The sequence below is a fragment of the Delphinapterus leucas genome, chromosome 10 (genome assembly GCF_059928025.1).
Source record: "Delphinapterus leucas isolate spDelLeu-1000000601 "Yukka" chromosome 10, BTC_Dleu_Yukka2, whole genome shotgun sequence".
NCBI classification, from domain to species: domain Eukaryota; kingdom Metazoa; phylum Chordata; class Mammalia; order Artiodactyla; family Monodontidae; genus Delphinapterus; species Delphinapterus leucas.
The window spans coordinates 95,959,133-95,973,188 of NC_143138.1; the positions used below are offsets into that span (position 1 = coordinate 95,959,133).

Genomic DNA, 14,056 nt, shown 5'->3' on the forward strand with positions numbered 1-14,056 from the left:
CCGGTCAGAATGGCCAGCATCAAAATGTCTACAACAAATGCTGGAGAGGGTGTGGAGAAAAGGGAACCCTCCTACACTGTTGCTGGGAATGGAACGTGGTGCAGCCGCTATGGAGCACGGTATGGAGGCTCCTCGGAAAACTAAAAAACTTTTATAGGCAGAAGGGAGTGGGAAAAAGACAGTTAACACGAGGCCAAAAAAGCAGGTTGGTTATTGTGAGGTTACTTTCCGCAGGTTAGTTATTGTGAGGTTACTTTCCTTTAGGGGACGACAGGGGTCAATCAGCTGGATGACCTAACTAGTACTCATGCAGCAATTCCCAATGGACTGGTTCAAGATTCATTTCTGGGAGAGTCAAAACCATAATAATTCAGTTAATTCTCGGTTTGCTGAAGTGGGGCTTAGCGTAAGGAACTCCACGGTGGGCCCGTTTTCGTGCTTGTTAACAATTTCCCCCTTTTGAGATCAGACTCTGAGCCTTAGAGATGGGATAAAAATTTAAGGTATCGGCACTGCCCCCAGCTACGGCTCTGGAGTTCTCACAGTGTTTTGCTGAGTCTCTGTGGCATTCACAGGTCCCAAGGTCAGGTTCACATTCCTGAAGTCCCAAGGTCAGGTTCACATTCCTGAAGTCGGTCATTCTCTTCAGTCCTTGTCCGAAGTTCTAGTCTTAAGGTGATCATCCGTGCGGTGATCAGCTGTGAACATGCATTTAAAGCTTTTGAGAGACTATATCACACCGGAGAGACCTACGAGGATAATCAGAAACAGCACAGTTCCCAATGTCTGGACCGCACTTCAGACACAGGCTCCCTAAGACCCAAACCAATCAAAATAAGCCAAAGAAAGTCCCCACCGAAGGAGTCACTCTTTTATGCCAACCGACTTTTATTCAGTCATCTTATTATGGAGCTGAGTCTCAACTTACCCCGAAGTGTCGTCAAATTCGAGTATAGCAAGTGGTGTTGCCCATGGCGCAAACACCCTGGTTAGCTAACTAATCAAGGGCTCTCCTATTATCAAGAACAGCTTTGGGCAGAGAATCTGGGAATTTCTGGTGGGGGGCTCTTGCTGTAGCAGCAGATTCTGTAATAGCTTCAAGAGCTAAGGAACTGTTCCTGGCCAGAGCCTCATTTGCACTTAGGGTAAGTAGGGTAAGGGTACTTAGCCCGCCTAGCAGGAATCTGCTGAAGGAATGCCTCCTGGTAATTCCCCTTTGAGTCCGTGGCTCGGGACTGGAAAGATGACAGCCATGGAGGCTGGTAAAATGTAAGGGGCTGTAGAACACACAGGTGGATTTATCCTGCTTGCCTCCTATCCCTTTCTTTGTACAAAGCCTGGATGCAAAGCCCCCCAAGTTCGGGAGTCTGACACAAAAGAGAAGGGGCTGATTTTGTTTTCTGAGAAACCTGAGGCATTGGCAGAACTAGAGGATTACCAGAATCGTGGCAAATCCAGCAGTCATTTGATGCTTGGATTATTATCCCCCCGACTCCTTGCAAGGGGCGTTACCTTTCCAGGCCAGAGCAAGGCAAAAAGTGGACAAAAGTATCATGAGGACCTTCATGGCGTGAGCAGTAGGAAAAAAGAAGATGTTCAGAGAGGGAAGGAGAAATGGAGGGAAACATTCTTGATCTGAGGTCTTACCTCTAAATTCTATGTGATTTTGAGGTCTCCATGTTTTTGCACAGGACCAGGTGTCAGGTAGAGCCTTCTTTACCTGTGAAAATGCACCCAAGTTTCCACACAGCTTATAATGTGGCAGTGGTGTCAGTGATCAAGAGTAAAATATGTCCATGGTTAATTAAGATAAATAAATAAATGGAAAAGATATTATACCAGGACAACATCAAATTTCTAGGATTTTATACATACAGTTTTAGAACATTTATATTAGTAGCATGCATCCATCCATACAAATACAACCTAAGAAGGCTTAGCATCACTTCTTATTTGATAATGCTTCCTGCGTAATTTAACAGATCCAATAAGCCTAATTTATTTTAACATCTTACCGTAGAAGCAGCAAATCCCTTGACATTTTCTGGGGACCCTCTGGGAAATATCCAAGTTCGTTTGAGGTCAGAAAGACCCCACTTAAAATCTGACTTCGGAAATACATCAAAGTTTGAACATTGGATTGAATAGGATCACAGATCGTTATAATACTTCATTATCTGTGTAGCCGAAGTGACAACAAAAGATGGTCAAGGGAAAACCAGGTATGTCGTTATAAGCAAAACTTACCTCTTTTAACGTTGAGAAGGCTGGGTTTTCTTAAGTAATCAAAGACCTGATAAAAAGACAACCGGAAGCACAGTAAATTACTTTGGTCAAACACAAAAATCTCTGCAGTCCAGGCAGACTACTTTAAAAGGTAAACTTTCACTGTCTCTTCGGAAAAGCAGACCAAGAGTACAATAACACCGTGTCATTTTAGTGGAGAGAAAACCAGTCTAATTAATTTTGCACCAGTGTACTTTTGGTATCAAAACTCATTTTTTTAAGCTTCACTAGATCCATTCCAAACTAGCTTGACCACACATAAAATTCCTTTCCCAAGATGCCTTTTCTACAAACCTTCTACAGCCTTTTTAATATTTTTTCAAATTTTGTCCTATTTTATTTTCGGGCAGGAACAACCAAACAGTTGGTTCCTTTCATACTTACTGTTTCCAAGTCACTATAATTCCATATGGTGATTAGAATTCTGAACCCTTAGAATCCTTAATTCCTTGGTATGAACTAAGAAGTAAGCAATTGTGGACTGCCACACTAGCGTTCTGTGGAGTGGCAGAATGTCTTAGTGTCTTACCTTATTTGGAATTAATCTAGATATTCGATGAATATCCATTATTTAACTTACTGCAGTATAACTTCAGGGTTTCAAGTTACCAAAAACGATTTGGAAGCTATTTTTGGCATGCCATAAAGCACAGTTATTGTTGAAAAGTTTATTTAATTTACTTGTTCATAAAATTACGTTCAGATTACTCGTGAAAATTTCATGAGACATTAAACAGCTAACCACCATCAGTACTGCTAGGAATACTTACCGTTTGTCCAAGCTTACGTTATCTTTCTTGCTAAAAAGTTCTGTAAGAGATTACGTGAGCTTATTGGACTTTTAGTAAGCCTAGGTAGAATAAAAATATTTAATACTGGTAACTCTAAAGCGTGCTTGTTTACCGAAGGTTATCCTAGATCACATGATCTTGAAAAGCGTTTGCATTAGTTTTTATATTTCTGAGAGTATATTTAATTAATAGAGTGTCTGTCTGTAAGGCAATTCGATAGAGCTCTCTACAAATTCAAGTTGGTACTCCGTCTGCCCGCAGAAAAATACCTCCTCTACGACAAACAGACACAGACACACAGACAGAGATCCTAATAGAATTTTTTTTTTTTTTTTTTTACAATTTAAGCCGTGAAGCAGGTATGATAATGCAAAACTCACTAGTTTATAAAAGAACGGTTGGATACAAATTCTGGTTTCGGCCGATGGAATAAGTTAAGCTTACTGCTCAGATGGTTAAGCCTTACCAGTAATCAAAGATTTTTTTTAATAGGCCTAGTTTTCAAATAAATAGCCTTGCTTTTATTTTTTCTTTCTGTATCTTCTTTTTTTCTTTCTGATAAGAATTATCTTGGTTCCTAGAGAAGACCAGGTAGGACATTTACATCTCAAGAGGCACAGAGATAGAATGTAAATTCCAGCAAGAAGGATTTGTCTCCTAAGTCTAAATCTTTTACAATTATCTGCAAACCTTTGGCCATGAATAGGGGAGGTTTGGGGATCGGTAAGAAGGATAGGTGGCCTTTGAATTGCTTCTAGAGCTGCATTTCTGTTTTCGTAAAGACTCAATTTACAAGACAAGGACAGTTGTTTTTAATTCCTCATAGACTCAGGTTGCAACCTGAAGGACCTCCTCATAGGCTGACACACCCATCCAACTATCTCCACATTGCTTTGTATCAGGGAGAAGACCTACAGCTACAATGGAAATCAAAAAAACCCTGTGCTCTAGACTTAGAGCTGCTCATTTTTGGAATGATTTTCTTTCCCTCTAGGTACTTGAGTTCATTGTGGCTTAGGGGAGAGGGCCTAAAAAGTGTCTTTGTCTGCCTCTGATACCAGCTTCCAAGTTGGGCAACCTCTGACCAAAGACGCTACTTTTCAACAATCCTTTCAACTATGTTGTCAGTTTTCAGCTTGGACAAACGGTAAGTATTCCTAGCAGTACTGAAGAACCCCATGGAGGCAAGAGGTGTCCCCCAAAAGCATGCAAAAGATACTACCCTCCCAGGATCCAGAGCCACTCCCAAAGATAACCAAAGGAAAGACAGACTCAGACACAGTTCCTCTGAGAGCCGGCAGTGAGTAGGTAGGTTGTTGGCCACAAATGGAGCACAGCCCACATTTCTGTCTGGTCTTACCTTTGGGGCCTCCAACCTGACAGTTGCCCAGCCAAGTTCTCAGGACACAAAATGAGACAAGGGCAGTAGCTGTCCTTGGGGGAGACAAAGGACATAAACCAAGGCGTCTGGATTTCGAAAGAAAGGGACAGTGTAAAATGTTACCTTCCTCTCTCACCGGGCCGCCGCAGAGAGATTCGGGAGAGCTGACACTGGTAAGGATTCTCCCCTTTCGCAGGCTTCTGGCAGTTTTCCTAGGATCCCAGCTGCAGGCTCCGGCTGAGTGGGGTTTAGAGAGCGCAGCTCTGGTATCTAGCAGAATTGTACAAGATTTTCCACTTCTTTTAACTTTAACGCTGTAGCTGGTAGCAGCTTACCTGAGAATCCCGGAGTCCCATCAACCCTGGAAGGGGCTGTCCTTCCACGGTAGATGTGGAGGCACCTCCAAGGCCCCTCACTCGCAGGACCTTGGTTTACAGCCTTGCAGGCTCTGCAGAGTGGAAACGCTATCCAGGCACAGGGCCACAGACTGTGAGTTCTCAGGTAAAGGAGGCTAGAGGGCAGTAGGTACAGTCACATCAGTCTTACAGTTCTTTGTTTTATAGCTGCCTCTTGTACCTTTAATTTCTCCTCAGCCTTTTGGAGGCCTCCGCGTTGACACTTAAAATAGGTATCCCATTCTGTTTGATTTGGGAGCCCTTGCTTTCAAGGGCACTTCAATGAATGGTGTTTGTTTGGAACATTCCTCAAAGGGGCCATTGTAGTGTAAGATTTTGCCATTCTTGTAGATAGTCACAGCTTCCAGGACCTCAGTGCTTAAAATAAGCATTTGGGCCCAAAGGTGGTGCACTCAATTTTTGGAAACTTGAGGATCCCATTTCTTTAGCTAAGTCTGGGGTCTGCTGGAGCCAAGTTAATACCTAAGAGGGCCATGCTGCTGGTCTGGGGATCGTATGATGTTTTAAAGTGCACCTTGCAGCATGAACATTGTTCGAGGTTGGGGGTGAGCTAACTAGTTTCAATCTAACGCATTCCGTGAACACCTTATCCTAGCATGGGAGGCAGAGCTGGGGGGCAAGCACTCTAATGGCTCTTACGTGCTCGACCCCGTGCCCACTAGTTTTGCAGCCTTGCCTTCCCAGATTCCCCTTAGCAAGAGGACTGTTTACTCCTTTACTTCACGTGCACATTAACAGAAACCAACAGCAACCGAGGAAATGGAACTGTGGACGCCAGCAGTAACCAAAGAGATGGTACCGTGGATTGGCCAAGAGAAGGCCCTAACTGCACCAACAGCTATTCCCAAGCGTAACTGGGAACCAAACCAGCACTCGCTAGAACCTGTCACTCCAGACTGACCCGAGGGGAACTTAGCCACGGCCCTTGGAAATGGTCAGAAAGAGAACTCAAAGCGTTCACGGTTACCAGCATCTGTGTTTCCCACTGTCCTCGGAGCCATCAGAAGTCTCCTTCAGATGCAACCACTGCCATCAAGCTGTAAAGAAACAAAATCCAACTAAGGAAACTGTAAAGATCTTATTGGGTTTATTCAGTAATTCATGACTCAGGCAGCATCCAGTCTAGAAGCTAAAAGCATCTCCAAGGAGCTGCGGAAAACGAAAGGAAGACTTCTCAAGGCAGAAGGGAGCAGGAACAAGGAGGTTGCACTAGGCAAAAAAGTAGGTTGGTTATTGCAAGGGGCTGTAAGGCAGATGACCTGACGAGTGGTCCGGCGATTCCCGATGGACGGGTATAAGAGTCCACTTCTGGGAGAGCTAAAGCTGTAACGCAGTTAAGTCTCAGGTGTGGAGCTTAGCAATAAACAACTCAGTAATGGGCCTATTTTTTTTTTTTTTTTTTTTTTTTTTGCGGTACGTGGGCCTCTCACTGTTGTGGCCTCTCCCGTTGCGGAGCACAGGCTCCGGACGCGCAGGCTCAGCGGCCATGGCTCACGGGCCCAGCTGCTCTGCGGCATGTGGGATCTTCCCGGACCGGGGCACGAACCCGTGTCCCCTACATCGGCAGGCGGACTCTCAACCACTGAGCCACCAGGGAAGCTATGTTTTGTTTTTAACAACCTCTGACACGTAAATATCTTATTTCCTACATATTTCTGAAATTCACCTGCTCTAATTGACCACCATCTCTCTCTTCCCCAGCCTCGACTTAATCATGGAAGTTTGCATTTAGAGATTTTAGTAAGTCAAAAAAAAATTAATTATAGGGCAAGAAGACCCTGAGCGGAACAATTTTGCTTCCTAATACCATGTATAGCATTGCTTTCCAATCTTGAGTTTTACAGAATGAACCTAAGAATCATCATAAACGGAAAATGGGATTATACTTTGACAGAGGCAGAATGAAAATGGAACAGTGTCTTGATTGATCACCCAGACAAGGTGGAACCGAGCAGTCATCCATCCCCAAATCTGGCCTGATGCCTACTATGAGGAATAATAGATTCTGGCGTAAGAAGGGCATCAACATCTAGAACGGTCCAGGACAATGCAAGAGTGGAGGAAACATGCATTTATAGAATGATCACAGGATTAAAATGTGGATGTAGCTACAGGGTGCTGCAAAGCTTTCCTGAAGACAGGACACGTTGCCGACGATGGCATATACTAACTAATACAGCACTTGCTGCGTGCCAGGGAATATTCACAATTACTGTCTTCTTCACTTAATACTCCTAACACCAACCTGATGAAGTAGGTAATCATCCTTCTTTTATAGAAGAGGAAACTCAGGACCTAGAAAGATTTAGTATCTCGTCCAAAGTTACACAGCTAACAAGCAATGGAGCCAGGATTGGAAATTCGGAACTTTTGTTTCAGAGTCAGTCAATGTCTTAACCTTTAAAATTCAGTGCTGCAAAATAGGACAATACGAGAGAGAAGCACAAACTGGGCAAAAGACCAGTGAGGTGAGTGCGCAGAGCAGAGGGCACTGAGCAGAACAGGAGTGGCTAGGGGGAGGGAGGAATAAAACCGGAACTGCTGCTGTCCGAAACGCTGAAGCCCCTCCTGAGCCTCCACTGCTCGGAAAGCTTCTGAAAGCAAGACCAGACTAGTTTCATTTGGTCTGCTAAGCACAAGAGCCTATTAGAAAAGGCGAACAAAACATTTCCAAAATGATCATTGCTGTTCTTTCCCTGCAAGGCATCACCGTGACTTTCTTTCTTCCTACGTACAGCCCCATGATTTACCTTCAAGACTCTTCCAGGCTGACCTTGCTTCTTTTGTTACAGCTCATTCTCATCAACTTCATTACATTCCAATAAATAGCGATGTCCTACTCCTTGACTGCGGGGTGTGTGTATAACGGACGCTGACAGCAGCCTAAGAGAAAATTTCCCAACTCGTCTTATATGTTATGCTCCCTTTTCGCGCACAAAGATGCCGCTATGAATTTAGCACTCAAAAAGCCTTGTAGACCTCATTTCATCTGGAATACAATCAGATATTGAAAACGCCAACATTGTGTTTGTTTAGCACAGGGTATCATACTCAAAGGTCCATTTCCCCTTCCCTCTAGGTGTAGAGTGACATTTGGAAGGCTTGGCCGATCATGTCACGGTAATCTACAAGAAACAGTAGGTTTCAGCTGAGAACTGTATAACTAATCTTATCCTACACCAGGCAGTGTATGAGAACGTCTCCTTCACCAGCAACTGCTTAAAATCTACTAAACTGTCACATGTCATCTTATTCTTTCCTAGCTCAACTGGGAACCTGTCTCCTCAACAACAGCCATGAAAACATCAACAATCCTTTTTCCCACTGCAAACTGAAAGAATATGCTATTAAAACGCATTGCCAAATTTTCACCAAGGGTGGGAATGGTTGGGATCCAATGTTGTACTTCGATGTTCAAAAATACCTGCAGATCTTTCAAGGCTACTGGTAAACGGTCCAGGTTTTGAATCTTCTATCCACAAAAAGCAATAGTTTATAGAAGATCTCTTGAAGAGCATAATACATTTGCAGTATGGGTAGATGGGATTAATCACGGGTGTTCATTGATCAGCACTGCCCAAAGGGATTTTCTATGACGATGATGGGAAAAAAAATTTTTTTACTTAACGTATTTATTTTTGGCCGCATTGGGTCTTCCCGGCTGCGCACGGGCTTTCTCCAGTTGCGGCGAGCGGGGGCTACTCTTCGTTGCGGTGTGCGGGCTTCTCGTTGCAGTGGCTTCTCTTGTTGCGGAGCCCGGGCTCTAGGCGTGCGGGTTTCAGTAGTTGTGGCGCGCAGGCTTAGCTGCTCTGCAGCACGTGGGATCTTCCCGGACCAGGGCTCGAACCCGTGTCCCTTGCATTGGCAGGTGGCTTCCTAACCACTGGGCCACCAGGGAAGTCCACATCAACTTTTTAAAAACTGTGCCTACTCACTTGCCCTGGCTTTTCTCTGACTTAGGACGTCCAACAGCCCCTCTCAGACCTCTATTTCTCCCTGCATTTACTCATTTGTTGATGCCTCCTCCCAGCCAATCTTAACACCTTTGACCTCTCTGTGTCCCTTACCTCGCACATGGGCACAACTCAGAGACAGTCCCTATGCCACGCATATTAAATCTGTGCCTTCTCCCCATTCCTTTAGCTCCCATTAAATAGGTCCAGCACCAATCTTTGCTTGTGGAGAAACTCTAGCAGCCTCGTCACTCATTTCTGTCATCCCCTCTCCCTCCTCCCAGCTGCGGGACACACTGGGGCCTGACTCATCTTGCCCAAGCACAGATATAGTCACATCTCTCTGCTGCCCCAAGCATTTAATAAACCTGATGATTTAAATTGAAACCCCCATTCTGTCCTTTAATAAATTCGATTGCAAATATTACTTGCACAAGCGGCCCGGGGAACACAAGACTCACGGAACTGCTGATCCTTCAGTGGACACTCCGTACGGCTGTTTTCTCCTTCCTTCCCAGGGGAGTGCTCTGATTAAATGCTCTTCCTCTTCAGGGCCCATCTCCATGTCACTGCCCTCTACGTCTTTGCAAGTTTACCACTGCTCCTGCCTTTAAACTGCTACAACACTATTTTTAAATTAATGATTATATATGTGTGTGTGTGTGTGTATATATATATATATATATATATATATATATACACACACACAAAACAAAGTGAAATACATAAGTTTTAAGTGTATTGAGGGTGAATTCTGACACATGTGGACACTTGTATCGCCATCATCCACATCGAGATACAGATTTCCATAACCCAGAAAGTTCCCTTTGTCCCCTTCCAGGTAGTACCCATCGCTGAACAACTGTTATTCGGACTCATAGATTAGTTCTGGATACTTCTGAACACCATACGATGCACTTGTACCCTACATACTCTCTGGTGTCTAGTCTCTTTTACCTCAAACATTTTTTTTTGAGATTCAGTCTTGTCATTGTTTATGTATATAGTTCTGAACTCCAAGGGCACCTTGTTGCCGCGTCCTCTAAGGAACCCTTGCCTGCCTTATCTCTTCTGTCCCACCACTAACAAATCACCTCTTAAAGGCAGAATTTTCAACCAGTTTTATCTTTTGTCTCCCACAGTACCCCACACGGGGTTCTGATGCACATGGGATGTACAATTCGTATTTCTTGGATGAGATTGAGTGAATGATCAATTCCTTTCTTGGGTCGCCAGATGACTTCAGTAGAAAAGATCACCTGGAAGCAGCATGGCATGCCCTAGGCCACTGGGACAGCTATTTTATAGAGGTGACGGGTTTATTGGCATGATGTGAAGAGGGAGGCAAAGCAGTATCTGTCTGTGAGAACTGATAGCAAAGGCTCAATACCTTGGGCGACGAAACTCTGCATTTTGACACGACCATACGCCTGAGATAGGTCACCATGCCCTGGCTTCTGTGGATTTATGACCACAAATTTCAAACTCAAATGTCAAAAATCCTACTTAGTCTCAAATAACAGAATGTGATGAAGCTGAAGAATTCAGAGCCTGAACACCCATCAAGGAAATATTTAGAAGGAAAATATATTCCCTTTGCCCTTTTTGTCTATGTAGACAGTGAATGGAAAGGGGAGCAGAGGTATCATTTATAGCAATAGCTAGTAGCTGGTACTTCAGGCTACTCAAGTCTTACGACTGAGTGGCAATTTAACGGGGCACAGAAAATAAGAGAACTTTTGCAAAGGCTTAAAAGCTCTCTGCAGTGATGTCATCTGCTTTTACGGAGAAGGGGCATATTACTTTGTCTCCAAGCCGGAGTCAGGACTATATAATGCAATGTCAAGACCTCTGGCTCTCAACTAAAGCATGACAATGACTACCGTGAGAGGGATCTGCCTCTGACAACCCCTTTGTCCATTCACCAACCACCTTAGACTCAGGAGAGGAATCATAATTATAGAGCAACTGCTCAAGAGTAGAATTTTAGAGCCTCCGGAGAGAAGGAAGTTTCCACTGGGCCATTTGGGTGATTATTGTCAAGACGGTGGTTGAGTCTATCTAAACTGAATAATTTACTCAGTTAACCATTCACCAATTTAGTCGGTGAAAAGCTAGCTTTCCAATAGTGACTGTTTGCAAATGAAGCAGTAAACCCAATCCTTCCTGCTTCCTCCTAAAACTCTGAGACCAGAACTTATTACTCCTCTAGTGTTACTTTCTGACCCTTTATGACTGCAATAATAAGTCATCTCGAGTTTCATTATCTCCAGTTATCTGTTGGAACTAAAAAGGGAAAGATACAAGAGGAATTATAGACAGAAAGGAGAGCTGAGAGCAGTATTCAAAGAGTTCGAATATGTCCTAGGTTGAGCCCCAAATTTTATCATAAACTGCAGAGAAAAACAGGTACAGAATAAAATTATGAAAAAAAATCTTTAAAAATCTTGAAAGAAATTTTAATTAGAATAAAATCTAATGAGAAGCACATATAGGTGAATATCATTTGCTCTTGCTATAGGGAAGGACTTTCTAAGGCAATAATACTCAACCCCGATGGCACAACAGAATCACCTGGGGAGCATTTGAAAACCTTGTGGCCTATGTAGGACACCAGACTGATTAAAGCAGGGTACCTGGGCGGGGGGGCGGGGGGGGGGGGGAAACAAGGTGGGGAATCCAAACATCAGCAGTTTTCAAAGCTTTCCAGGTGATTCCAAAGTGTAACCAAAGTTGAAAATCACTGTTCACTATTTTCAACGTAATAAAAACAATAAAGAAGTAATAAAGCAAATAATGTCCAATGACCTGACTACATAGAAACATGAAGATTTTGATAAACATTAAAAACAACAAAAACAGGCTAAATACAACACATTTAAAAGACAAGGTGTTAATGTCCTCACTGCATAAAGAATCTGTATAAGACAACATTTTCGGCATTTGTGGGGTTTTTTTGTTTCTGTTTTTCATTTTATATGTGCCCACACTCTCTCACTTTCCCACCATCTCTATTTGAAATCGAGCTTGGAGAAATGTCATGAAAAAATCAACATTTTCCAGACAGGCTGGCATGTAAATATCCCCAACACTTTCTATTTCTTACTGCCTAATTTGTTCGCATCGAAAGATCCTTATGATATAAATCTACAAACCAAAAACCGTCACATCTAGGGAACTCCTCCCCACCATGCTTTGAGATGTAATTGACATACTATTTTTGTAAATTTAAGTTGTACGTGTGACAACTTGATTCAGTATATATATGGGGAAATGATGACCACAGTAAGGTTAGTTGGAACTGTTAACAGGGAATCTAACTGAGGGCTCTTCAGACATTCAGGTGCATAGGAGTAACCTGGGGACCCTGCTGGGTGTAGACTTGAGCCTAGGAAACCACATCATGAGTAAACTCCTTGAAAGTACTCATACAGTTGGTCCTGGGACCGCAGTTTGAGTAGCAAGTACTTAGTTACCTTTGAAAACGTTAGACAGTGCTAGAGTCTACATATACCTTTTGTTTCCTTAAGGATTTCAAATCAATGGTTAGGGCAAATCAATGGTTAGGGGAGGTGTACAACCTAACTTAGGTACATGCATCTTTATACTCTCAGAGACTAAGGCAAGCGTTACAGTTCTTGTGAATTTCATGCAAACAAGTTAAATATTTAGGGTTAAAATCAGATGCTTGAGTAGTTTCATAGTGCATTGTCTGGAAAATGAAATCCTCAAGTTACTTTTGGAGAGGAAGACCTTTGGTCGAGTGAATCTAAATATCTGATGGCCACCATGAAAGGTATGGCATCATAGGACAGTATTAACTGTGGGAGTTCCATGTGGGCTTTGAAAAAAGACTGTGCTTCCCAACTGTGAAAAGCTGAGAGCATTTCCTCTAAGATTAGGAATGAGACAAGGATGTCCACTCTCACCCACTTTTATTCAACGTGGTTTTGTAAGTCCTAGCCACGGCAATGAGAGAAGAAAAAGAAATAAAAAGAATCCAGACTGGCAAAGAAGCAGTAAAACTGTCACTGCTTGCAGATGACATGATTCTATACATAGAAAATCCTGAAGATGCTACCAGAAAACTACTAGAGCTCATCTATGAATTCGGTACAGTTGCAGGATACAAAATTAATACATGAAATCGCTTGCATTCCAATACACTTAAAATGAAAGATCAGAAAGAGAAATTAAGGAAGCAATCCCACTCGCCACTGCCTCAAAAAGAATAAAATACCTAGGAACAAACCTACCTAAGGAGGCAAAAGACCTGTAGTATAAACACTCTAAGACACTGATGAGAGAAATCATCAAGATGACACAAACAGATGGAGAGACATACCATGCTCCTGGATTGGAAGAATCAACATTGTGAAAATGACTATACTACCCAAAGCAATCTACAGATTCAATGCAATCCCTATCAAACTACCACTGGCATTTTTCACAGAGCTAGAACAAAACATTTGTAAATTCGTATGGAAACACAAAAGACCCCAAACAGCCAAAGCAATACTGAGAAAGAAAAACAGAGCTGGAGGAATCAGGCTCCCTGACTCCAGACTATACCACAAAGCTACAGTCATCAAAACAGTATGGTACTGGCAAAAAAACCAGAAATATAGTTCAATGGAACAGGATAGAAAGCCCAGAAATAAACTCATGCACCTATAGTCAATTAAACTATGACAAAGGAGGCAAGAATATACAATGGAGGAAAGACATTCTCTTCAACTAATGCTGCTGGGAAAAGTGGACAGCTACATGTAAAAGAATGAAATTAGAACACTCCCTAACACCATACAGTAAAATAAACTCAAAATGGATTGAAGGCCTAAATTAAAGGCCAGATAGATACTATAAAACTCTTAGAGGAAAATACAGGCAGAACACTCTCTGACATACATTGCAGCAAGATCTTCTATGATCCACCTCCTAGAGCAATGAAAATAAAAACAAAAATAGACAAATGGGACCTGATTAAACCTAAAAGCTTTTGCACAGCAAAGGAAACCATAAACAAAACGAGAAGACAACCCACAGAATGGGACGAAATATTTGCAAACGAAGCGACTGACGAGGGGTTAATCTCCAAAATATACAAACAGCACATGCAGCTCAATATCAAAAAAACAAACAACCCAATCGAAAAATGGGCAGAAGATCTAAATAGACATTCCTCCAAAGGAGACATACAGATGGCCAAGAAGCACATGAAAAGCTGCT

The 14,056-nt window shown here is 42.7% G+C and overlaps 1 protein-coding gene across 1 annotated transcript in view; it reads left to right on the forward strand.

The window, feature by feature from the left end:
* Positions 1 to 5,728, forward strand: part of GRM7 (glutamate metabotropic receptor 7) — a 71,318-nt gene extending 65,590 nt beyond the window's left edge. The window contains exons 2-4 of the mRNA XM_089919892.1: positions 4,461 to 4,631; positions 4,779 to 4,959; positions 5,613 to 5,728. Coding sequence (XP_089776018.1) covers positions 4,461 to 4,631; positions 4,779 to 4,959; positions 5,613 to 5,728 — 468 coding nt within the window. The remainder of the gene's footprint in view (positions 1 to 4,460; positions 4,632 to 4,778; positions 4,960 to 5,612) is intronic.
* The last annotated feature ends 8,328 nt before the right edge of the window (positions 5,729 to 14,056 follow it).